We start from the raw sequence: 23,514 nt of genomic DNA on the forward strand, positions 1-23,514 counted from the left end.
TCAGGCGATATTCCGCGCGATTTCGCAGGATAATTGTTAATTATTGGATCACAACCTCGTTCTCAAGGATGATTATCCGCTCGCAACCTCGTTCCCAAGAACCGCTGACGTCACGTGACTGAACGGCTTTGCTTTGGTTGAAAAGCGAAAATGGCCGCTAGATTTGAGCATTACCAAGAGGTAAAATTTAAAGTTACGAGAAGACAAGAAAAGTCAAAACACGGAAAAAGCAACGAAGGGGAGTCGATCGATTTTGAAAGCGTATCTTCAAGAGGAAAAGATCCCTGATCCAGCCACAGCGGAGGACTTGGAGCGGTTTTACGAGATCTATGTCGATGTAAGCAAGAACGATGCAAACCTGTACTCGAAAACATCGCTTTGTGTCATCAGATTTAGCTTCAATAGACACTTCAAGCAAGTGCTAAATATCGACATTATAAAGGACCAGAAATTTAATGAAGGTAACCGAGTTTTTGAAGTTTAAAAGCGAACGTTGTTGTGTATTTGTGTACTTTGGCTACTGTCAAAACCCTATTAAATTCATTTTGTGCATTTGGAGCTCTGGAAATATTTTGAATGAATAATAAAACTATTGAATTCGGCTTTCGTATGATATGAAGAATTATGCAGATCTCGGAGGGTGTTATCCGCCTCAGCCTTCGGCTTCGGCGGATAACACCCTCCTCTATCTGCATAATTCTTCATATCATACTCAGCCTCATCCAATAATTGCTATTTATCTGTAGCGGGGAAATACGCGCAAGCTAAGTCTGTTCTCAGTGAAAATTGTTGGTTCTGATTGGTTAAGGCAAAAACTAGTACATAGCCACTTATTGTACAGCCAAATTAAGACAAAACCAAAACAAGCACGTAACAAAACCGTTTTACAAAAGTAAAACTGTTTTGGATACACGTAAAAGCAAACCTTAGTTAATCTAAGAACGCGTAAATGTCGTTGAAAGTTTTTTCAAATTATTCTATTTCCACAGTTGTGATTTCGTCAAAGTTTGTCTTTGTATGTACCCAGGTATTGTCATAAATGCACTTACGAAAACAAATAAAAGGTATTTATCTTGTTATGGTTAATAAGACAGCCAAAAGCGCAGGCCTTTAGAAATTAACCGGTCTGATTTTCATTTCAGCTCTTTTAGCTGACTCATAATATTTATTATTTGGTGTCCAACGATACCAAGTAACACTGTCAGTACCAAAGTATTGTCCGTGATGATATATACCATTCAGGTTGCTGTCGTGACAACTGTTGTACCACCAGGCTCCTTTAAATTGCAGAGCACAGTTACCGCTGTCACTGTCGTTATCCTGATCTTTTGTTGTGAATGGATAACCATTATGATAAGCCAGCGAATCACCAGCGGTTCCTAAATCAATTAAAGCACAAACCTGAATATAAAATAAAGTATTGTCTACCTCAGTGGGGTAAGGAACTGTAAAAAAAATACATGTAATAGCCATAACAGACAGCAAAAATGTAGCTTAGTAATTATCGATAACTTTTGCATTCGTATGTTCATAACAAACTTTTGTCGGAAACTGCATGTAGCGATAGCGCTCGTTGATTGATTAGTGTAGTAATTTAATATCAACCAGACAACAATAGGTTTTTTTTAGGGGTTTTTGGGGGTGTTGGATTTTTGTATTGTCTTAGGTTTCGGAATCTGTGAGCTGTGTGTTCTCTCTCGGTGAATAAATTCTGCGAATATTGTGAAAGTGTGGACGGCTTTCTTGTGTTTTCCACATTACTGGCACCTCCGACGGGACCGAGGTCCTCAAGATGTCGCTAAAGAAGCAAATGGGTGAGTTGGATGCGAAGCTAAAAGCTCTACGTCTCAGGATTAAGAAGTGTGACCAAATCATCGAAAATCGTGACAAGCAAACCATCGAACGACAACGTACTTCTGTAGTTTCACTGGCAGGAGAAATAGATCAGTTAAGAGGATCGATTCAGGAGTCTAAGTTTACTTAGGGAGAGTGAGAAGAGCAAGTCGAAATCTGGTCAGAAGAAATAGAGAAGGATCTGCGTCTGGCAGATGATTACGCAAATAAATTACAAAAGGGTTATGATCAAATTGTCAAGGAGGAAAGAGATCATGATCGGGAAGAGATGCGTGAAAAAGATCTGGAGCATGAAAAGCAAATTCTCAATGAAAAGCTGCAAGCTGCCCTAAAACAAAAGGAGCTGGTAGAGAATAAATCCGCTGTAAAGTTTCCCAAGCTATCCATTACACCCTTTAGCGGGACTGTGATCGATTGGGTACGTTTTGAAAGTCAATTTTCTGCGATGGTCGACTCCCAAAGCGTTCCAGCAGTTACGAAGTTCTCTCATTTAAAGGAATTACTGGTGCCGAGTGTTCGCCAAGCGATTGATGGTCTGCCCTTTAACGAAGAAGGCTATGAGCGCGCAAAGAAATATCTTAGAGAAAAGTATGGTCACCCAGGCGAGGTCGCGGGAGCTTATGTCATAAATCTTCTCGAGATACCAACGATAACGGAAAGAAATGTGGCTAAAGTTCACCAGTTTTACGAAAAGGTTCTCTTTACTATTGAGAGTCTTGAAACACTGGGAAAGCTTGAATCAGTTCAAGGCGTGGCGTATTATGTCCTTGTGAAATGAGCTCGTTTCACACGTGCCCAGTGATTGGCGTTCGTGGTCGTTTAAAGAGTTGCTAGAAGCATTACGCAAATGGACGGACACGAACACAACCAGCTCTAAACGTCCTGCCTTAAGTGATCGTGTATTTTTCTCGGAGGATCGGCATGTCAACAATCCATGCGTCTATTGTGATAGCACTGGGCATGTTTCGTCGGACTGCGGCGATATTTCTACGCCCGAGGAAAGAAAGGCTTTTTTAGTAAGCAAAAGGCTTTGTTTTAATTGTGCAGCGGGCCAACATAGCGCCAACAAATGCCCGAGAAAGTTGTCGTGCCGTACGTGTCATAGAAGACACCACACGTCGCTTTGTCAACAAGTGTCTGAGCCTAGTTTGACAACTAACATCGCTGGTTCGTCTGTTATTCATCCGGTTGTCATGGTTGACGTCAATGGCCGGAAATTCCGAGCTCTCCTCGACAGTGGAGCGAGTCAATCGTATGTGTCGTCCACTTTGATTGATCTTATCGGAGCGCGTGTGGTTAGGAGTGGAACGCGTCGCGTGGCAACGTTATTGGGCGTGACAACAACAAAGCTGCAAGAGTACGACCTGAGTCTGCGGGCGGTTAAAGGAGACTTCGCGTTGAACACGCGTGTCACGCGAATTGACAAAAACGAGTTACTGATGCTTGACAACCCTCGGTACGCTGAGCGAATTGCTAACCACTCTCATCTGATTGGAGTTGAGTTGGAAGATCAGTCATCGGACAGACGTCTACCGGTTCACATCATCCTAGGAGCAAACGAATACGCGCAGATTCGTACACGCACACAACCGCGCGTTGGACGCCGTGGAGAGCCCGTAGCTGAATTTACTCGTTTTGGTTTGGCACTTATGGCACCAGGAATAGAAGCTGATGTGAGCGCTGGTTTTTAGCCGTGGATGCTGTGAGTGATTATGAGAAGCTGTGCGCCTTAGATGTGCTTGGGCTAGCCGATTCACCAGCAGGCGATCAGTTAGAAGTGTACAAAGAGTTTCGCGAACAGCTGATCCGGGATCCTGAAAAGGGCTGGTACGAAACGGGACTACCGTGGAAAGGAGATCATCCACCTCTCCCAACTAACAAGGAGGGTAGTCTACGACGCCTTCACACTCAACTGTCCAAATTACGCCGCATGGGAAAGCTGGGCGAATACGACGCAATCATCCGGGATCAGTTGACAGAAGGCGTGGTTGAGCCGGCTCCTCTGCAGGCTACAGGAAAGGAGTTTTACATGCCTCACCGAGCGGTTATCAGAGAAACGGCTGAAACTACGAAAATGCGGGTGGTCTATGACTGTTCTGCACGGGGAGCAAAGGAAGCGCCTTCTCTTAATGATTGTTTAGAGCCTGGACCGGCCCTCCAAAATAAAATCTACGATGTCTTAGTACGTGGAAGATTCCATTCTGTGGCCTTCGCTGGAGACATGAGCAAGGCATTTTTACAGGTTCGCATCAGAGAAGAGGAGCGTGATGCACTGAGGTTCCATTGGTTGCGTGACCTGCATTCTACACAAGTACAAGTCTTCAGGTTTACAAGGGCGCTGTTCGGGCTCGCACCCTCGCCGTTTCTTTTAGGAGGAGTGATTGAACAACACCTGGAGAGCTGGAGCGAGAAACTACCACAGAGTGTTGCCGAGATTCTTCGCAGCCTTTATGTTGAAGATCTCATTTCTGGTGGTCCCACTTTCACCAAAGCTAAAGAGCTCAAGTGTGATGCTGTGACAATATTCTCCGACGCCGGTTTCGAGCTGCACAAATGGCATTCTAACGCGCCAGAGTTAGAAGAAAACCCTCGCGATTGTATCACTGACAGCGAAGATACCTACGCCAAGCAGCAGTTAAGTGCAAATGTTTCCGGAAAAGGAAGTAAACTCCTTGGCCTTAAATGGGATAAGGTCGCGGACATCCTGGCCATTACATTCCCTCAAGAGAGAGCAGAGCCAACTAAGAGAGGAATTCTGGGGAAGTTAGCTCGCATTTCTGATCCCCTTGGTCTAGCTTCTCCCACAACGCTACAAGGGAAATTCATCTATCGGGAGGCTTGTAAGCTAAAACAAGCCTTGGACGCTTCCCTACCAGACGCCCTTGCTGTGAAATGGAAGCGCTGGGAGAGCAACTTGCCCGAGAACATAGTGGTAACAAGAACGTTTTCGCCCTATCGGGAACCAATCAATGCAATAGAGCTCCATGCATTCGGAGACGCGAGCGGACGTGGTGTCGCCGCGGCAGTGTACGCAGTGGTCAGTTCCCTGTAACATCAGTCCACTGCTGGCTTGACAGCTCCGTTGCGCTCCACTGGATTCGCGGTAATGGCGAGTACCGGCAATTCGTGGCAAATCGCGTAAAAAAGATCAAGGATCATCAGATCAACGAGTGGAAACACGTGCCGACAGATCAGAATCCTGCTGACCTAGGAAGTCGTGGAGGTCCCGTTACAGATGCTGATTTGTGGTGGAATGGGCCTCATTGGTTACAAGATCCCCACGCTTGGCCGCCAAATCCAGTGACTGCAGCCAGTGAAACAACTGAAGCTGAGTCCAAGATCGTACGAGAGGTGTTAGCTGCGGTGACCGTTGACCAGAAGCAAGATGAATTTGATCAGTTGCTTGAAGAACATGATCTGCGGAAAGTCTTACGAGTATGCGCCTGGGTTGAGAGATTCGTGCGAAATTCCCGTCGCAGTACTCCGAGCATTGCTGGGCCAATAACGACAGCTGAAATCGAAGCTAGAACCACCTGGTGGATCCGTAGAGTTCAGACACGTGCTCAGAACACTCCCAAGGTGGCCAGTGACAAGCTACAACTCAATCTTCAGCCAAACGGGGAGGAAATCCTAGAATGCCGAGGGCGTATTCAAGGACGTTACCCAATCTACTTACCTGATGATTCTGTTTTCACTGAGAAACTGGTGCGTCACGCACATCTGCGCACCCTTCATGGGGGACTCGGTCTAACTATGGCAGAAGTTAAAGAGAAATATTGGATCCCAAGACTACGCAAGTTAAACAAAGAAGGTTGTCAAGAACTGCTGGGGTTGTAAACGATTTCAAGCAGTCGCGCAAGCTACTCCTCCACCAGGCCTGCTTCCTACGGAAAGAACAGAGGGATCAGGTGCCTTCGAAATCATAGGTGTAGACTTCGCTGGACCAATCAAATACCGCCAGTCGCCACGAGTCGAAGGGAAGGCTTACCTGGTACTGTACGCTTGCAGTTTGTCAAGAGCCATGCACCTTGAAGTACTACCAAATCAAGAGACCAGCACCTTTCTTGGAAGTTTCAAGCTCATGGTTGCTCGCCGAGGAAGACCAGCGAAAGTGTATTCGGACAATGGAAAAACCTTTGTTGGAGCAGCAAGGTGGTTGAAGCAAATTCAGCGCGACGAGAAAGTCCAGTCTTATCTATCTGACGAAGGAATCACTTGGAGTTTCAATCTAAGTAGAGCACCATGGTGGGGAGGCCAATTCGAGCGGCTGATTGGTCTTTTCAAGCGAGCATTCTATAAGACCATTGGAGGGGGGCTTCTGACCTGGACCGAGCTCTCTGAAGTTGTTCTTGAAGTCGAGACTCAGCTGAACCGTCGCCCGCTGTCTTATGTTGAAGAGGATGTCCAGCTTCCCCTCCTCACTCCGGCCTCCTTCCTGTTTCAGAGATCCATTCGCCTGCCCGAACAAGAAACATGGAGAGAGGAAAACGTAGATCTTCGCAGACGAGCAAAGTATCTGAAGTCCTGTAAAGATGCACTCTGGAAACGCTGGTCCCGAGAGTATTTATCCGCCCTCAGAGAACGCCACAACTTCAAAGTTGGCGGCAAGCCGTGTACTCTAAAAGTAGGCGATGTGGTCATTGTACGTGGAGATGAAAGCAATCGTGGAAAGTGGTCGCTCGGCGTGATAGTAGATCTGTTCGAGGGTCGTGACGGAGTCGTGCGTGCAGCGAAACTTCGTGCAGGAAAGCCTTTCCTTGAACGACCGGTACAGCACCTTTTCCCTTTAGAGCTTGCGTGCGACAACCCGGTACGGAATACCACAGATCCAAACCCCGAGCCACGACCTTCCCGTTCTAGACGCGATGCCGCTGTTGCTGCAGGTTTGAGGATTCAAGATGCTTTACAGGAGGAGGAGATATAGAGTCTATAGAAACTGAACATGCTGATCTCAATAGTTAGTTGATCGATTGATAAGCTTGAACTCGTATACTCGTTAAGCAGAAATTTCAAAGCACCTAGTGCGGTGGTGCAAAACATTTAATGAACGTATAAGCCTCAGTTACAGTTTCTTCGTACATTTATTCTAGTGACAAAGTTTCCGTTTACATATGCTTTCTTGTAGAAACCACATGGGGGATTGTGTCGGAAACTGCATGTAGCGATAGCGCTCGTTGATTGATTAGTGTAGTAATTTAATATCAACCAGACAACAATAGGTTTTTTTTAGGGGTTTTAGGGGGTGTTGGATTTTTGTATTGTCTTAGGTTTCGGAATCTGTGAGCTGTGTGTTCTCTCTCGGTGAATAAATTCTGCGAATATTGTGAAAGTGTGGACGGCTTTCTTGTGTTTTCCACACTTCTGCAAAAGGCAAATTAATAAATTGACCTGTAAATTTTGTCTGAAAGAAACTAACTATTTTGATGACTACAAATAATATACCACTTATTAATCACTGGCGAGTGAGGAAAAAATAGTATTAATTATTTTTATACAAAGAGTCAAGTTTTCCAAAATAGTGTCATCATGTGAGATAAATAAAAACCAACGAGCGTATTCAACAAACACTAACCTGAGTAGCTTCCCATGCTCAGCTGGTACTTATTCCCCTCGCTCGCAACCCCAAACGAACCGTACTCGGCATAAGCAGTGTTTCCTGCAAAGTCTTCCAGATCAACACGTAGCTTGTATTGTCCACTGCTGGTCAGACGGTGTATCTTTTCTAGCCCTAGCCAAAATTCCCCGTTAAGATTACCGAAGCCTCGTTTGTAGTCAGCCCAGCCGAGGTAAAAATCAACTGATCCGTCTTGTCTCTTTTGAAAAACTGTCCACCCACCACCGGCTGTTGTTTGGTCGCAGAACACATCAAAGGTACCTGAACCATCAGGGTTGATTGTATAAACACCACTGTTTCGTTTACCAGATTTGTACAGCGTAGCACAGTTCTTGTTGACAACTGCAGAACACAAAATGTTTATCTATCATCGTAAGGCAAATGTACAAACACATCAACAAAGTCAGACACTCAATTGATTCTGTTGAAAAAACAGTCATTAACAGTTAGTTAATGATATTATTAAAAAAAGCTTCAGCTATATTGATAAATCATGATCTTCATTTTGTTTCAGAACGTAGATCTCGAGTGCTTATAAGATTTCAAGTTTATTTCTGTCTGCCTTTCAAACCCCGTCGCGAAAAGTTTTGCTTTCGATATCAACACAAAAAAGCACGAAAACGCCCGAAGAAAATGTACCCCTAACTCCTCAGGAAGTAGAAAAAAGTCACAGCTTTAAAGGAAAACCTGAATGCTTAAAAATTGGATTCACTTTGATTAGTATGGCGACCACGGCGATGTACATGTAATAAAACAAAAGTGCAATTCTATAACCATGTTACTATTGAAAAAAATCGATAACAATTAATGAAAGGTTTGTTGGCCTTTAGTTAGACAATTGCTTGACGTTACGGAGATCAACAACTTACAGCAAAAGTTTCAATAAAACAAAACTACCTTTATCTAAAATAACTTGTTTTATCGACAGTGGTTTCTGCAATAATAACTAATACAGACCCTTAGGTAACGGTTTCTAGGCAACGGGCCTTTGTTTTCCTATGGGGAAGAAAGTGGCCAAGTTAAATCATCGTCTTATTTCATCTTTCAGTATTTTCTTCCCTTGAGTAACTTACGTTTTAGGGACTATATATAAAGATCCGTGTAAACTGGTAACCACCTGTCGTACGTATAATCTCACTCCTACCTGTACAAGTTTTTCCATCTCCAAAATATCCGGCTTTGCAGGAACAAATATAAGAACCTGCATTATTCTGACAGTTAGAATTGACGTCACAGACAGAGATAGAAGCGCTACACTCGTCCACATCTATGAGAGAAAATCCTCAATGAATACACAATAAATAGCAGAGGATAACCAATAGCCTTTATTATTATGTAGATTAACGATAACTGGGGACTTAACTTGTTCCTGTAACTGTTACTTGCAGGTAGACGAATTCTTTCTTATTGAATTTAAAAAATTGTCCTTATCTCCACCTTATGAAACATTCCAGTTACTTTGACTTGAAACTTTTCTTATTCCACGGTTATCTTACCAGTGCACGTTTTCCCATCTCCGGAAAACCCAGCTTTGCAGGAACAAGCATGAGATCCGGGAGTATTCTGACAGTTAGCATTGACGTCACAGACGGGAACAGAAGCAGTGCACTCGTCAATGTCTATAACAAAGTAAAAAACAACAATTATGAATACGGGGAGAACACGATAAGCTATATCCTTATCTAAAATGGCCATAGAATTTAACTTATATCATAATAGCCGTCGCGGAGAAGCTAGTATTAGACCCGGGAAGGAAATATAATTCAAAGGCCCTCAGAAAACTGCACTAAAACTTAAATCCCTCTAACCGGTGCAAGTTTTCCCATCTCCAGTGAATCCGGCTTTGCAGGAACAAACATGAGATCCGGGAGTGTTCTTACAATTGGCATTTACTTCACAGACAGGATTAGAAGCACTGCACTCGTCAATATCTATAACAAAGTAAAGAACAACCATTATGAATACCGAATAACAGCATAATGAAAATATTATTTTATGTCCCCTCCTTCGAACCTAAATGCATTGCCCCATATGCTGCTTTGACTGAGCTTCGACAAATAACACACCCATTATTGGAGTTAAAATGTCATTATCTAAGTTAATCAAAGGATCATAGCTTAGCCTAGACGTTGACTCGGCGAGGCGTGTACAAAGCCCAGTAATGAAATGGAGATCTTTATCTAATCAGAATGCCCTTAGGTACGTACCATTATTTATTTTTATTTTTATTTTTTATTTTTTTTTTTTTGGGGGGGGGGGGATATGAAAAATTTTTCTTTGCAAACTTTTTTTTAGTTAATGCATTTCTGCAAACATTGTTTTTCGAAATTCAAACTATGTTTTGTTATACATATCGTTTTTGCAAACAATTTAGTTTGTGTTTCTTGGCCCTGCAAACAATTTATTCCAATATTTTTCATATCCTCCCCCCCCCCCCTCTCTCCAAAAAAATAATGGTCCGTCCCTTAGAAAACTACACAAAAGCTTTAACCTCTACTACCAAACTTTGAATTATTTTACTATTCTCTCACCAGCACAAGTTTTCCCGTCTCCGGTAAATCCAGCTTTACAGGAGCAACTATATGATCCGTCGGAATTCTGACAGTTGGCATTGACGTCACAGACAGGATTGGAAGCACTGCACTCGTCAATGTCTATAAGAATAAACAACAACATTTATAAATACGAGAAGAACATGATGCTATATCCTTATCTAAACTAACCATAGAACAATAACTTATTTCCTAATAGCCGTCAAGGAGAAGCGAGTATTAGACCCGGTGAGGAAATTTACCTCTTTCTCTAATTAAAGGCCCTTAGGAAACTGCACTAAAACTTAAATACTTACTAACCGGTGCAAGTTTTCCCATCTCCAGTGAATCCGGCTTTGCAGGAACAAACATGAGATCCGGGAGTGTTCTTACAGTTAGCATTGACGTCACAGACGGGATTGGAAGCACTGCACTCGTCCACATCTATAACAAAGTAAAGAACAACAATTATAAATACGCAAACAAATATAACAAGATAATCACAACCTTATTATCTAAGGTAATCTAAGAAACATAGCTTAGCCTAGACGTCGTCATGACGAGGCGTCTGCTAGGCCCAGTGATGAAATGGAGATCTTTATCTAATAAGAAGTCCCTTGAAAAACTACATTGAAGCTTTAACCTCTACTAAACTTTGTATTATTTTGCTATTCTCTCACCAGTGCAAGTTTTCCCATCTCCAGTGAATCCCGCTTTGCAGGAACAAACATGAGATCCGGGAGTGTTCTTACAATCGGCATTGGCATCACAGACAGGATTGGAAGCACTGCACTCGTCAATGTCTATAATAAGCAACAACATTTATAAATACGGGAGGAACATGATGCTATATCCTAAAATAACCATAGAATAATAACTTATAATCTAATAGCCGTCAAGGAGAAGCGAGTATTAGACCCGGTGAGGAAGTCTACTCCTTTATCTAATTAAAGGCCCTCCGAAAACTGCACTAAAACTTAAAGTTTTGCCATCTCAAGCGAACACGGCTTTGCAGGAAGAAACATGAGATCAGGGAGTATTACCGCTGGCATCACAGACAGGATTAGAAGCACTGCACTCGTCAATGTCTATAACAAAGTAAAGAACAACAATTATGAATATGCAAAAAAATATAGCTTAGCCTAGACGAGGCGTGTACAAGACCCAGTAATGAAATGAAGATTTTTATCTAATCAGATTTCCCTTAGAAACCTGCACTGAAGCTTTAGTCTTACTAAATTTTGTATTATTCTTCTATTTTCTCACCAGCACAAGTTTTGCCATTTCCAGTGTATCCAGCTTTGCATGAACACCGATAGGAGCGTCGAGTATTCTTACAATCGGCATTGGCATGACAGACTGGGATAGAAGCGCTGCATTCGTCCAAATCTGCAAAGTAAATTTTAAGATTTGCCGGAAAAATCAGCAACAACCGTGTAACATACGAGTCCAGGTCGATCGAGAACAAAGCCACCCCGCGAACAGAGCCTCTTTTCACTTCCCTGCGGTTGAGACACTGAAGATTGTTAGGTATATCAGCGGAAATGAAAGGGCTCTGCTCGCAGGGTGGGACAAAGGCCCTCTATGTTTAATTGGAAATTGATGCTAGGCCCTGGGGTGTTTTTTGCACTGTTCATGATCACATACAGTAATAATGCAAACATACGCTTGAAATTTCAGTTACCTTCCTTTTTCATGTCGCAGTGAGCCAGTACAGTCTCGCCAGGTATGATAGAATCAAACCAGTATTCGCCGCTGACCGCTTGGTCTCCTTCGCTTAACTTGATTTCTTTGCACGTTTCAGCAGGCAGGTCACGCCTAGAGCCTAGAGGTACTGTGAAACAAAAAGCCACATCACTTGTTGTTCAGTCTTAAATTTCTTTTTGCAGCATTATTGTTTAATTTAGTTGCTTACACTTACCTCTATACATTCTACGTCCAAAATAATATCTGTCCGAGTCAGGAACGTAATCTTCAGGTCTGGCTTCCTTGGTGCGGTTGTTCAATTCACACATGTCCTGGGAAATGACGTAATTAAAGCTTTGACATATCACGTCATCAATACACGCGTACAAGCACACATCGCCAAGTGCTGCCCCATTGATCCGTTTATAGATGTGTCGCCGTAGCATCATGCCAAGGATTGACGTTTCCACTTCCTCTGGGATACACTGCTGAGCGACTATTCCATAGAGCATTTGACTCAGGATAAGTAAAACCGGAATTCGGAAGAGTTGTTTAATTGCCATTTTAGCACTGTTCTCGGTTACAGCATCCGAACCCCTGGAAATAAAATATTATCATTGCATTAATATTTGGTTAAATAACGCTTTTCATCTGGGAATGTTATTTATTTTTAAAAACCAGTAATGAATCGCCAAAATTTATATTTGTGTCGCAGGAAACCCAAAATTAATTGTCCATTTTTATTAAAAATTGCTATATTAGAGCACTGAAACTGTTAACGAGCGTCTTTGGCGGCGAATGACTCGAATGGAAACGGAACGCAGCTTGAAAAAGTAAGGCTGACTTTTTCAATCTTGTTGCGCCCGTCTTCAAAAAGTCGAAATTTATATAGCCGTAGCTTGATTTCTATCCGCAAATAAAGGTTATATCTTCCTTTAGATGTTTAAAGACAATGTTTTTTATGGGTTAAAGGACCCTAGTCAGACACGCCTTTGTTTTTGTTTACATGCGAGAATTTCGGTATTATATTTTTCGCGGAGTGTGTCTAAAGGAAAGAGATCAATGTGAAACTGCTAAAAGTAAATAAGCCGACTTCAAGTGCAATAAGATTTCGCTTCGCCATATTTTTTTTCATAATTTCAATGGCATCCAAAATGGCGGAGGATGACTAGGATCTTTTAAGTTCAACTCAAAAACTTCACTCCAAATAAACAAAAGAATTATAAAATAACTAGTCAAAAATAAGCACCGATAATTTAAAAATCATTTGTGGCAGTTTAAGACCTCAGTAAAGCAAACGCACAAGGATGGACGAGGATTTCTTTTTAACATGCGAAATGTCCGAATTTAGATGGCATAGAAAATGGCGGAGGCTGACTAGGATCCTTTAAGTTGTTTCCACTAATTTCAAAACAGTTTAGACCAGAAATCTGCGAAATCCTCGTGTCATAGCTCCTTAAACAACGCTTTTCTACTTAGGTAGGTAGGTAAAACTTTATTTATGCAGGGTGGCCCATTCAGTACAGTGGCTGGTCTCCAGAGGGGCCCTGCTAAATACAATTTCTAAAAATATAAAATATCTAATAGCTTAAAATATGTTTAGTAATTGAAATAGTTATATAAAAAGAGTTTAAAAACTAAAGCGAATTACAAGCATGAACTGGTATAAGCAACTTAGAATGTTATATTTACAGCAAGGCGCCCAAAAGTGTGACCACTTTTAATTTATTCACATTCTTTCGTGCAGATTTAATCCAATCAGAAGTCAACTGCAAGCCATCCACGGCTTTTGATTGGATTAAATCTGCACGAAAGAATGTGAATAAATTAAAAGTGGTCACACTTTTAGGCGCTTTGCTGGAAAAGGAAAAAACCTAAAATATTTCGGCGGAAGAAAAGTATCAATTTTCCATATTTTGTTAATAATGGCTTTCGCTTCTATGGCCCACTTTGGACGTATAAAATCAACCGTTTTTATTGTTATGTAGCTGAGCCTGGAAAGTGTTTCAATTTTTCGCCTTTTTCAAAATAGAACTTTCCCACTTCTGATTTTGTTAAAACAGCTTATGTATACCCCGTGGAGTAGTTAAGCCAAAAACATTCAGTGCTTTAATTTTGTATCGTTGCCGCGAAAGGCTTGAGCGTAAACTCAGCGATGATAGACTGTGATGGTCTCCAATATTCGTCCATTCTTTCAATTTTAAAATGCAATTTCAATTCCGTCAATTTTAAGATGCAGGTATTATTTACCTATCAACTTAGTTTCGCTTGGCATACAGCTTTTTGTTTACTTGAGCTAAAGTTTGTTCTTATAATCAATTATTCTAAAAGCATTATGCAAAATTTTTCGTCTTCTTGAGGTTGTGTAGAAAAGTTCCAGGTTGACTTTATATAATAAACAAGCTATATTATATGCCAAAAATGATGAGTACCCTTTGGCTTAATTTTTAAACAGAAATTATTCTAACCGAATGCGAAAATTCAAAAAGCCAACCCATCAATTCATTTCAAAAATAATTAAACAAGCCTCATTTTCAAGTTTTTAGGATTTTTCTTTTGGTATACAATTGGAAAATGTCTTGCATCACTTTTACGGAGACAAAAATAACGTTAGTTGTTTACCATTTCCAAAATTCCCGAAACTTTCGTGTCGATTGATGTCTTCAGCCTTTTCAGTATCAAAACATTAACATCTGTTAGTTTTCTTCATTCGCCGTTTTTGGACCCCTGAAAATGGCTTTTTCAATAAATTTTCATTGAAAACGAACTGAACTATGACTGCTCCGATTCACAATATTCTTCAAACTGTTTTTGCTATGATCGAATAATTCACTTGCTTTTCAGTTTCTAATACGCGGCAATATTCACTTAGTGCCTAATTCTAAAGGTAATTTTTAGTTTCAAGGATTTTCCACAAAATATAATGTACTAAATGTACTTGAACAGGACTCTGAATGTGTTCACCTTTCAGGGCCGTAACTAGCAAGAGGCAAGACGACGCACTTGCCTCGCCTAAAGTTTCACCCTACGAGAGACTCGTTGTGAGCTTAAGGCCATTTACTAGGTTGATATGTGGCACGCGAACTGCAATGATTTCGACATTGCTGATCCTAGCAGTATGCAGGACGCGTGTCACATATCAACCAAGTTAATGGCCTTAAGCTCACAACGAGTCTCTCGTAGCTCAGTTGGTTAGAGCGCCCAACCGGTATCTGGGAGGCCATGGGTTCAATTCCCGTCGGAGACTCAGATTTTTTCTTTGTCCCACGCTCGTGTCGTGTTGAATAATTTCTTCACAAAATATGTTTTGTTGGGAAAATAATCCCCAGTTGAAGGATTGATTTTTCTCAAAAAATGCCTTATGAAAAATGTCTCTGTAAGTGATTCAGAGCTTCGAAAACCCACTAGGAAGATCTTGCCTCGTCTATGACAAAGGTCTGGTTACGGCCTTTCCATTGGGTTTCAAATTAGGAATCGTAAGCTTCAAGGCTTTTCTAAAAGTGTAATTAAGGACGGTGCTAAATAAATTTTATAAAAACTCTTGATGCATTTACTTTGGTTTTCAAAATATAAGTCACACGCTTTAAGCTTTTTTGAGGCAAATCAAGAAATCAAATCACGCCAAATTTTTTTCAAATAATCATTTTCTTCAAGGTTTTTTTAAAGACTGAATATTCTTTCGTTTGGTTTTCATATTCCAAAACATGCATGCGTTTGTCTTTCGCGATAATAACAAAACAGGGAAAGCCTTACTTACCAACTCCTAATGTATTTTTCGTCCAGATAAATGAATATAACGCAAAACTTTTTTTTTTCTTCGAGAAGATTCCACAGTTATCTGTGTCCAAGACTGGTATAGAACTCCTACAATGAGCGTTCAAAATGCTAGTGGCTCTGGCTCTTGCACTGTAGCTGGTTTTCTTCCCTACGCCAATTTGATATTATGTTCTTAGAGTTTTGGTAAACAGATACCTCATAGTTTTTGCGTCATATATTACGCAGGTAAACAGGTTCTAATGTCAACAGTATGTTAACCATTAATTAGTGCACATTTAGGCATGTAAGATTGGAACGTGAACACATGTCCTTGTTAGCTAAAACCAATTTTTCTTTCTAACTGTGTAGAATCTAGGATGATATAGTTTGGAAAAAAAGCTCCCAGTGAATCTTGGCAATGTAATAAACACCGAAATTAAATTAAAGGGTTATTGACAAGGTGCACTGAAATTAAAAACCCGCAAAAATTGAATAAGAAGGAAGTCTTACGCTTTGTTTATTTTGATCAAATTTTTGGAGCATCGGTGTTATCCAAAGTATTTCGACAAGTTCCTCCTTGATGAGAACGGTTTATTTTTCAACAAAATTTAAGTTTAAATTGTATAAAATAATTGAGTATGGTTGAAGAAATTTCATCTCGATAGAAATCACGAAATTGTTTCTGCATCATTATGTTAAAGTAAACTTTTCCGATTAATTATAGGCGACAACGTTAATTAACTAATGTCTACGCTTTCGACAGCAAAACTGAAAAGTTGACAGTTGTTTTTTCCTAGGACTCTCACGATGAAAATTATTTTAAACAAATGAAAATGGAAATTTCGAGATAGTTTATTCAGCCATTGAGCCTCTAATTCCAGTTAAGTTCAAAACTGAAAAGCGAATTAATTAATTTATAGTCGTAACAGAATTACAGCGTTAAGGTCGCGCAGGACCCTTGAAATCATTATGTATGTATTTATTTAAAGAGTATGCACGAACTGCGACGACTGAAGCCGACAACAAACGAAATATTCATGAGAATTTTTTTTCTCAGAGTTCTTTGTACAAGTAATTACACGGTATTGTTCTCAGCCTCGCATCCCGTGCGCTGGAACATAGAGAATTATCATAATTAGATTCACAGCTTTAAATAAAGCACACGTTGTTGTAAACATCGACTCGGAAGGTCTTCGGAAGCCTCAAAACCTGCAATTTTGTGTCCAAGTTTTCCCCGCCGATATAGAATTTCAAGAGTTGATTCGCGAGGAACATAAACTTGGTGTACTCTATTGTGTTCTGGCTAGAGCGAATTTTTAAATTTCCTTCTCAAAATGAAGATAGCATGTTTCAAAGTTTAGATTTCACATTTTTACTCTCTTAGAAGCCATTAACTTGTAGCAGTTTTTGAAATCGAAAATTTCGTTCTAGTGGGAACACAAAAGAAGTTACGACTTATCACTAGGCTATATAATCATTTAATTTGGTGCGCTGTGCTAGCTGAAAACTTGGACACAAAATCGCATTATCTTCAGTTAAACTTTTAAGGGCTTGTAACATCACAGACAACGGTCATCTCTCAGTAAAAGGACAATCATGATGTAATTCCATCATCCCTGGGTATACTTATTAAATTTTAGAGGAATCGATATTCAAAATGTAGTGAATTAAAGCTTTACAAGACAGCACTCCAACAAGAAATTTGGCTAATGAATATATTAATGAGCAAGGGTCCTGCGCGACCTTAAAGGGTTAGCGTGAGCGTATGAATTTAGGAGCATTTTGCAGTAGCTGGTGTCTGCATTGTTGGTCAGTTTTGGACTTCCTCGGCTTAATTTTGGAATTTAAATTTCCATGCACTCTAATGGCTAAGCAAACAAGAGGAATCACTTTCGTAAGTGACAAACTTTTCGTGCAACACGAAAATTTAAAACGGAAAGTCGAGCAAACTAGAAAATCCTTAGCTTTCTAATTGTTTCGTACTGAGTGTAAATCTTTCCCGTCTTTTTTGCCAGAAGTCAATAATTTGAAAATAGAAATAATAAAAAAAAACTCTGCAGTAAGCAGGCCCGTAGGAGGGGGGTTCGAGGGGTTCGAACGAACCCCCTTTGGAGGTCAATAATGGAGGACCGAAAACACAAACTGTTAGCAAATAATGGGGGAATGGAAAACAAACTTTGAGTGTTGCAGCTTTTAAATTACCCCTGCATTGTTTGGAGAATGGATCCTAGTGACCTAGTATATGTAGTCAAAATAATCCCATCGTTGAAAAAATATTTCCTTAGCAGGGGTTCGGGATTTGATAAAATTAATGGAGTATCAATAAACGAAATGCGGGGATTACAATTTCGGGGGGGACCCAGGTGATACGTGTATTTAGTACATATTGACGCTTTGACGCCGCTTTTAGTACATTGGCGGTGGAGCCGGGGGTGGGGGCTTAACCTTTTACCCTGATATGCCTTTGCAGCACACGTCAAGTTTTTTTAAAACGTTTAGTGTACTAAGCTGGTATGTATGTATGTATTAAGTTAACAAAACGCCGGAAATATTGTTGTTAAGACTAAAAATACCTGTCATTTTACAGTTCACCGAGTTCGAAATATTGACGTGCACAATGCTGAAAATAGCATTTCCGGGCCTTTAGATTTCAAAATATTCTGGGGGGACATGCCCCCAGATCCCCCTAGAAGCTCGCGCCTTCGGCGCTCGTATTAAATAACCCCCCTTAATAAATATTTTTGTCAATACGAACACCCTTCCAAAAACTTCAGCTACGCGCCTGGTAAGTTTTACATTGAACATAAAAACAAACAATCTTCCGCTTTGCCCAGATTTGGATATGTTTGAGAGCATTTTTTGAATTACAGATATATCACAAATTAGTGACATTGCTCGAGGTTGGAGAAAAAAATTAAAATTTTGATATTTTCTATTCCTCTCAATGATTCGGCCACAAACTTCGCCATATATAGATTGTAAATTAAACGTATCATTCTTGTTTTTTAAATAAAGTTTTAGGAGAGCATTTCTATTGCTGATATTTTGGGAATGCTCAACTGAAGTCGTTGAGTTGCGTGTATTAACTTTTGCTAACCCTCGGCTGTATTTAGTTTTTGTTACGCTATTAAACCCAGAGAGTGTGTTTTTAAAATCACAACTTTTTTCATGATTTTTTAGAAAAAAAGTTTTGTAACCCTTTTGTGAACTTATCGCGTTGCTGGTGCGCCCGAGTGAATTCGCTTGAACTCATAGATATCTGTTTTTTTTTTCTTTTTCAAGTTTTGCTGAGCAGTTATTTTTGCTAGTAAAAGTGTCGACATTTATAAAATACGAGCAAATTAAATACGGCCGACGAGTAAAAACAAACTAAAATAACCGTTTTATCTTACGGTTATGATTCATAGACTTGTATCAATTGGTGTTCTCAAGAATTTATATCAGCGTGCTTTGCCTGTTTGTTTGTTTTTTCTTTAAAACCTGCACTCAACAGTAAGTTTAAACACGTTGAAACTTTCGGCGCCGGTTTTCTAAATGATGTTGAGTGTAAATCGTTTTCTAGACCACAAGACGACTTCAATGTTTTTTACACGGTTATTCAACGGATCGTGAGGAGTTCTTGGCAATTCTCTTGGCGATCGTTTTCCTTCTTCAAATAGTCCAATTTCTTTGCACAGTTTCGACCAATCCACCCTGATTCATCTCAATACAGCTAAAAAAGGAAAACAACTATTCTCTTACCTCGCCTAATCTTCAGGTTTCTCCCTGCTATCCTTGACTAAAGCGAACCACAAAGCTTTGAAAGTCTAGCAATCGAAAAGGGAACTTGCAGACTGTTGTATGTAATACAATTCCATATTTGTTAAGCTTAAGGCTAATGGAACTATAAAGTTACAGGACGCTCTATTCGCATTAGAGTGCTGTTAGGTATTTTTATTTTGTATTTTAATTTTTATTTTGGGAAAACACGACTCCGAAAACAAGATATGATGCTTAAGGAAGCTTCGTGGTGTTATTTTTGCGAAAAAAACATGACTAAATTACAGTTCGTTTTTGAGTGTAAATTTGAATAGAAATTAATTCAAATATTGAAAACGCGAAATAAAATTAAGGAAATGTTTCACTTTAGGGGCAATGCACAAGACATTTGCGTTGTTTGTGTGCACTTCCGATGTCACACTGAAAATTCTCTCTAGCATTAAACCCTAGCTAGCGTTGGTTGCAATGAAACATTTTGAGGCGTTAAAATGTGTTATTTTGTGCCTGAAAATGCATGCACAGTTATTATTTTTTTGACTGAGAGGTTGTGAAAAATATATCATTGCGTCCCCACGAAGTTTATTCTGCGTGTACTAAACGACAGGTGTCCAAATGACTGGCGGTTTGTAGTTTTGGCTAGTTCAAAAGGCAAATTCTTTAAAAAGAAAAAAATTCTCACTTGTTTTTCAAGCGAATGTCTCTTTTAATACCGTGTTATAGCCGAAGGTACCTTAAAACTCCGATTCTGAATACCTTATTATAGTAAAATAACGCTCTCCTAAATTAAGGTCTTTGAAATTAACGTGACTTAATTAACGAGAATTTGAGGGAAAATTTCTTTTCAATAAAGGAAATTTACGCGAACCGGACGCAGCAATTTTTTTTAAAATGAAGAAAATTAACGCGATTTCTGATGTCTGTTCGGCTGCTGTACCGCTCTTCTGAAAGCAAGAATAAACTAAATATATAGCAGAAAAAATATCTTTACGGCTTTAATTAACATTGTAAAAGACTGAAAAATAGTGCAAGAGAAGGTAAGGATATTGGACAGTATCCAGTATTTGATAAGTATATGATAAGGTAAGTCCCCGTAAAATAATGAGCCTGTGTCGCAGACAATCTAAACCGCCGCTATAGTTTGATGTTTATCTGATGATTGTAGTTATTTCTTTACGTTTCATATTCTCCCGAAAATGAGCCACCAAAATCGCTTTTCGTGAACAAAAATAAGCCCCGGAGCTCATAGATATTGGAGCTTTACTACGCGGATCTTTTTTTACCCGGGGTGCCAAAGGGTTTTTTTTGCGGCGACAAAGAGCGGCGAAGCCGTGATCGTCGAGAGAGTGGCGTAGCCAGCTCTTTGTCGCCGCAAAGAAAAAAACCCTCTTGCACCCAGGGTAGCGGATTTTATGAATTGCAGCAAACTTTGGCCAAAACTCTCATTAGGCAACAAGACGCGAAAGTATGTCGGCGTTTGTTATTTCTCAAGGTCCTTGTGCTAACCTTTAGTTTAAAGGTATATATAATAGGATAATTATTAAAGCTTTTTGATAACACGGTTTAAAAGTTACTTTTAATTTGTAAGATTAATTTATGAAATCAGTGAATACTAAAGTGTGCAGAGATCATGTCGATGGGCAAGAGTTGGTACCAGCTAGAGAGAGTTGCACAGGACAGGAAGCCATTGAGAGAGACTGTTGAGGGCCTATTCACCTGAGAAGGAATGGAGGGCTACCTTATTACATGAAATTTTCGCGACACGTTAATTTCGCGAATTTCGCGATTCCAAAAAAATCGCGAAATTTAAGTGACGCGAAAACTTAAGTGTCGCGAACATAACATGACGCGAAAATTAAGTGACACAGTACGTCAATAATCAAGAAAGGATATGTTTAGTACCACTGAAGGAAAGAATCTTCAATGTAAATGGATGTCGTCGTCAATTGACTGAAGAAAGATAACTCACGGACTTGCGTTTTGTTAGTTTTGACGTTATTGCTCCTTTAACGAAGTCGTTGCAAGGGCCTGTTTAGTAATATTGCCAAGGAAATCTTAATTGTGTTTTACCAGAAGTATGTACTTCTGGTTTTACTCAAAAACGCGAAAATAAAGTGATTCAAAATACGAAATTTTCGCAATATCGCGAAATTAAAGTGTTGCGAAATATGCGCACCTCAAAATCGTGAAATTAACGTGTCGCGAAAATTTCATGTAATAAGGTAATTACTAAAATAGTCCGGCGGCTTAGCTCGAAATTTTAGTTGAATTGTGCACTTTTTGATACAAGCATGAAACTTGGCACAATGAAAGTGGTCACCAACAGAAGTTTTTTTCAGATATAGTGCCAAGTCCGAAACCACCGGTTACCATGGAAACCGTAATTTAATAAAATCAATGAAATTTCGTAAAATATTTGTTTGTCTATCAACTTTATTGATCTCAAAATTTACAAAAATAATTAAAAAAAAAGAAAAGGACCAAAAAGGAATTGCGCGAACGGGAAAATGATGTTACCCATGCGAGGCGCAACCCTAAAAACTAGTAAGAATATCGATAAAAATCTTAAATGTTTTTGAAAAAATACAATAAATCTAATTAATTACTTATAGTTAAAAATTATGGTTAAAAATCTAATTGATTACCTATAGCTATAGTTAGAAAACAAGATGCAGATAATATAAGTCACCAAAAATTAAGAGCGGTGGCAAGGGCAGTTACGGAAGAGGAACTAGGTGCAAGGCATGTCAATATCATAGGTAGTGTCCAGTAAAGTAAAATAAGTGGCGCGCAGAAAATATTTAAATAAACTAAGGCTAATGAAAATTTGTCGTGAGGGGCGAGATTACAGATAGTGTTCCAAGGTTTTACAAATCTATTGAAAAAAGAAGCTTGAAAAGATGCAGTTTTACAGTAAGCAGGTTTAAGTACGAGGGTGGGGTTCTTAGAGCGGGACCGGCCATGCGTGACAAAAGTAACATATCGATCAATATTTAGGTAAGTGTATCCAGAAATACAGTTATAGAGAAATAAAAGATCTCTCGGTTCCCTGTCATATGTTAGTGGTAGCAAGCGAAGAGTCAGCAATCGTTGTTTGTAGGACATCTCGCCGATTCTAGTTCTTAGTATCCAACGAGTGGCGCGCCTCTGGACTCTTTCTAGGATCGTTCTCAAATTGACACTAGCAGGAGCAGTTGGTTTATAGACAAATACTATTATGTCAGGTAGTGATACCAAATCGCGCGTACAAAATTTACAATGAAATGCTGTAATTTAGACTCTTCACAGCCCTATATTTTCCTATTTTTCTTCTGTTAGCGAACGGTTCACCGATCGCGAGAGACCTGGACGCTGGCGCAAAACTAAAGACGCAAGGGAGGAGAGGGCGGGGAAGGAAAAATCTTTTCCCATGCGATAATTTCCAACTAAATTATTGGTATAAAACAGATGGTAAAAAATAACAATTGTAAGCCTAATTTAAAGCATTCATATCTGTATTTATGATTTAAAACTTACAATAAAATGTTTATAAAAGTACAGAAGAAGTACTTCGTGGGGGAGGGGCCTCTCGGCTGAAAATTTCATTGCTGATTACTAGCTGAAAATGGGAAATTGGCGTTGGCACTATAGCAAGAATTGATTAGTATGCGAATGCTTGTAATCCCGCAAAGTTTGGCACTTGTATCAAAAATCGCACAATTCAGGAGCTAAGCCGCCGCCCGCCGGACTAAAACTGAAGTGTGCCAAATTTATTTTCGACAAAAGTGCCGCTGCACTGATAATATTAACGCCGGCTTGTATCAATCATAGTCTATTTCTCTTTTTGTCTCTCTGTTTCTGGCTTCCTCGGCTACTCTGTAATAAAAAAAAAAATGTCGAGGGTCTGTTCACGGTCTAGTTCCTGAGTAGTTCGTCCACCAGACGGGTAAGGACACTTTGTTACTAGTATACCACGTATGCAGGTGATGCTTTTTGGCGCGCAAGAACCGACACAGTCATTTCATGCAGCTTTCATGAACGTATTCTCTGTTATCAGCGGTTTATCGTCTTCTCTTCTTTCGTTTAGTTCATTTTGACGTCCTCAAATGCTAGTGAAAAAAGCATTGTCACCTCATGATGCCAATTGAAAAGGAAGTTAAATCTCTTATTTGTTATTGTTAAGCATGCTGAGTCAAATTCGACAGAAGAAGGTAAGTTTGTGTATTATATGACCAACAATGGTTTCCTCGTGTCGGTTGATTCGTTGCACTTCGGATGGCTTGGCCGGATGATCATAATTATTTGCAGCGTTGTTCGGTGTAATCGAACTTTTGCAAT

General features: G+C 39.9%; 3 protein-coding genes and 1 pseudogene across 13 annotated transcripts in view; 3 read left to right on the top strand and 1 right to left on the bottom strand.

The window, feature by feature from the left end:
- Positions 1-934: 934 nt before the first annotated feature.
- Positions 935-19,297, bottom strand: LOC144665226 (uncharacterized). 7 transcript variants are annotated; one of them, XM_078526423.1, is made up of 13 exons: positions 19,183-19,297; positions 11,921-12,282; positions 11,684-11,833; positions 11,266-11,388; positions 11,043-11,087; positions 10,680-10,802; positions 10,321-10,443; positions 10,000-10,122; positions 9,277-9,399; positions 8,965-9,087; positions 8,613-8,735; positions 7,427-7,810; positions 935-1,379 (listed from the first exon to the last, which is right to left on the bottom strand). In XM_078526423.1, the coding sequence occupies exons 2-13, from the start codon at positions 12,246-12,248 to the stop codon at positions 1,111-1,113; spliced, it is 2,037 nt and encodes a 678-aa protein (XP_078382549.1). In that variant the 5' UTR covers positions 12,249-12,282; positions 19,183-19,297; the 3' UTR covers positions 935-1,110. The 7 variants fall into 7 exon arrangements, with proteins under 7 accessions (XP_078382549.1, XP_078382550.1, XP_078382553.1 ...); XM_078526424.1 differs by lacking the exon at positions 19,183-19,297 and adding an exon at positions 15,443-15,491; XM_078526427.1 differs by lacking the exon at positions 10,321-10,443 and having other exon boundaries at positions 936-1,379.
- LOC144665232 (uncharacterized) lies at positions 2,905-4,997 on the top strand (annotated as a pseudogene).
- On the top strand, positions 4,961-7,400 carry LOC144666532 (uncharacterized). Its single transcript, XM_078527953.1, has 3 exons — positions 4,961-4,967; positions 5,045-5,559; positions 5,666-7,400. Exons 1-3 carry the CDS (start codon positions 4,961-4,963, stop codon positions 6,776-6,778), a joined length of 1,635 nt encoding a protein of 544 aa, XP_078384079.1. The 3' UTR covers positions 6,779-7,400.
- Positions 19,298-23,239: 3,942 nt separating the features above from the next.
- The window catches only part of LOC144665184 (germinal-center associated nuclear protein-like), a 60,817-nt gene continuing 60,542 nt past the window's right edge, over positions 23,240-23,514 (top strand). For 4 of the 5 annotated variants that reach the window (XM_078526357.1, XM_078526359.1, XM_078526360.1 and 1 more), the window contains exon 1: positions 23,240-23,387. In XM_078526357.1, the coding sequence (XP_078382483.1) occupies positions 23,361-23,387 (27 nt within the window). In that variant the 5' untranslated portion in view covers positions 23,240-23,360. Of the gene's footprint in view, positions 23,396-23,514 lie in introns of all 5 variants that reach the window. The other variant, XM_078526362.1, reaches the window with a different exon arrangement.

Source organism: Oculina patagonica, chromosome 9, assembly GCF_052425735.1.
Source record: "Oculina patagonica isolate OP01 chromosome 9, crgOcupat, whole genome shotgun sequence".
Taxonomy (NCBI): Eukaryota; Metazoa; Cnidaria; class Anthozoa; order Scleractinia; family Oculinidae; genus Oculina; species Oculina patagonica.

Bases quoted from the DNA above. Each gene is read 5' to 3' on its own strand.
- LOC144666532 (XM_078527953.1), top strand. The intron at 5,560-5,665 runs GTGCGTCACGCA...TAAACAAAGAAG, and splicing joins CTGTTTTCACTGAGAAACTG to GTTGTCAAGAACTGCTGGGG.
- LOC144665226 (XM_078526423.1), bottom strand. From the start codon at position 12,248: ATGGCAATTAAACAACTCTTCCGAATTCCGGTTTTACTTATCCTGAGT. The intron at 11,389-11,683 runs GTAACTGAAATT...TTTACTTTGCAG, and splicing joins CTGCGACATGAAAAAGGAAG to ATTTGGACGAATGCAGCGCT. The intron at 9,088-9,276 runs GTTAGAGGGATT...ACTTTGTTATAG, and splicing joins AGATGGGAAAACTTGCACCG to ACATTGACGAGTGCACTGCT.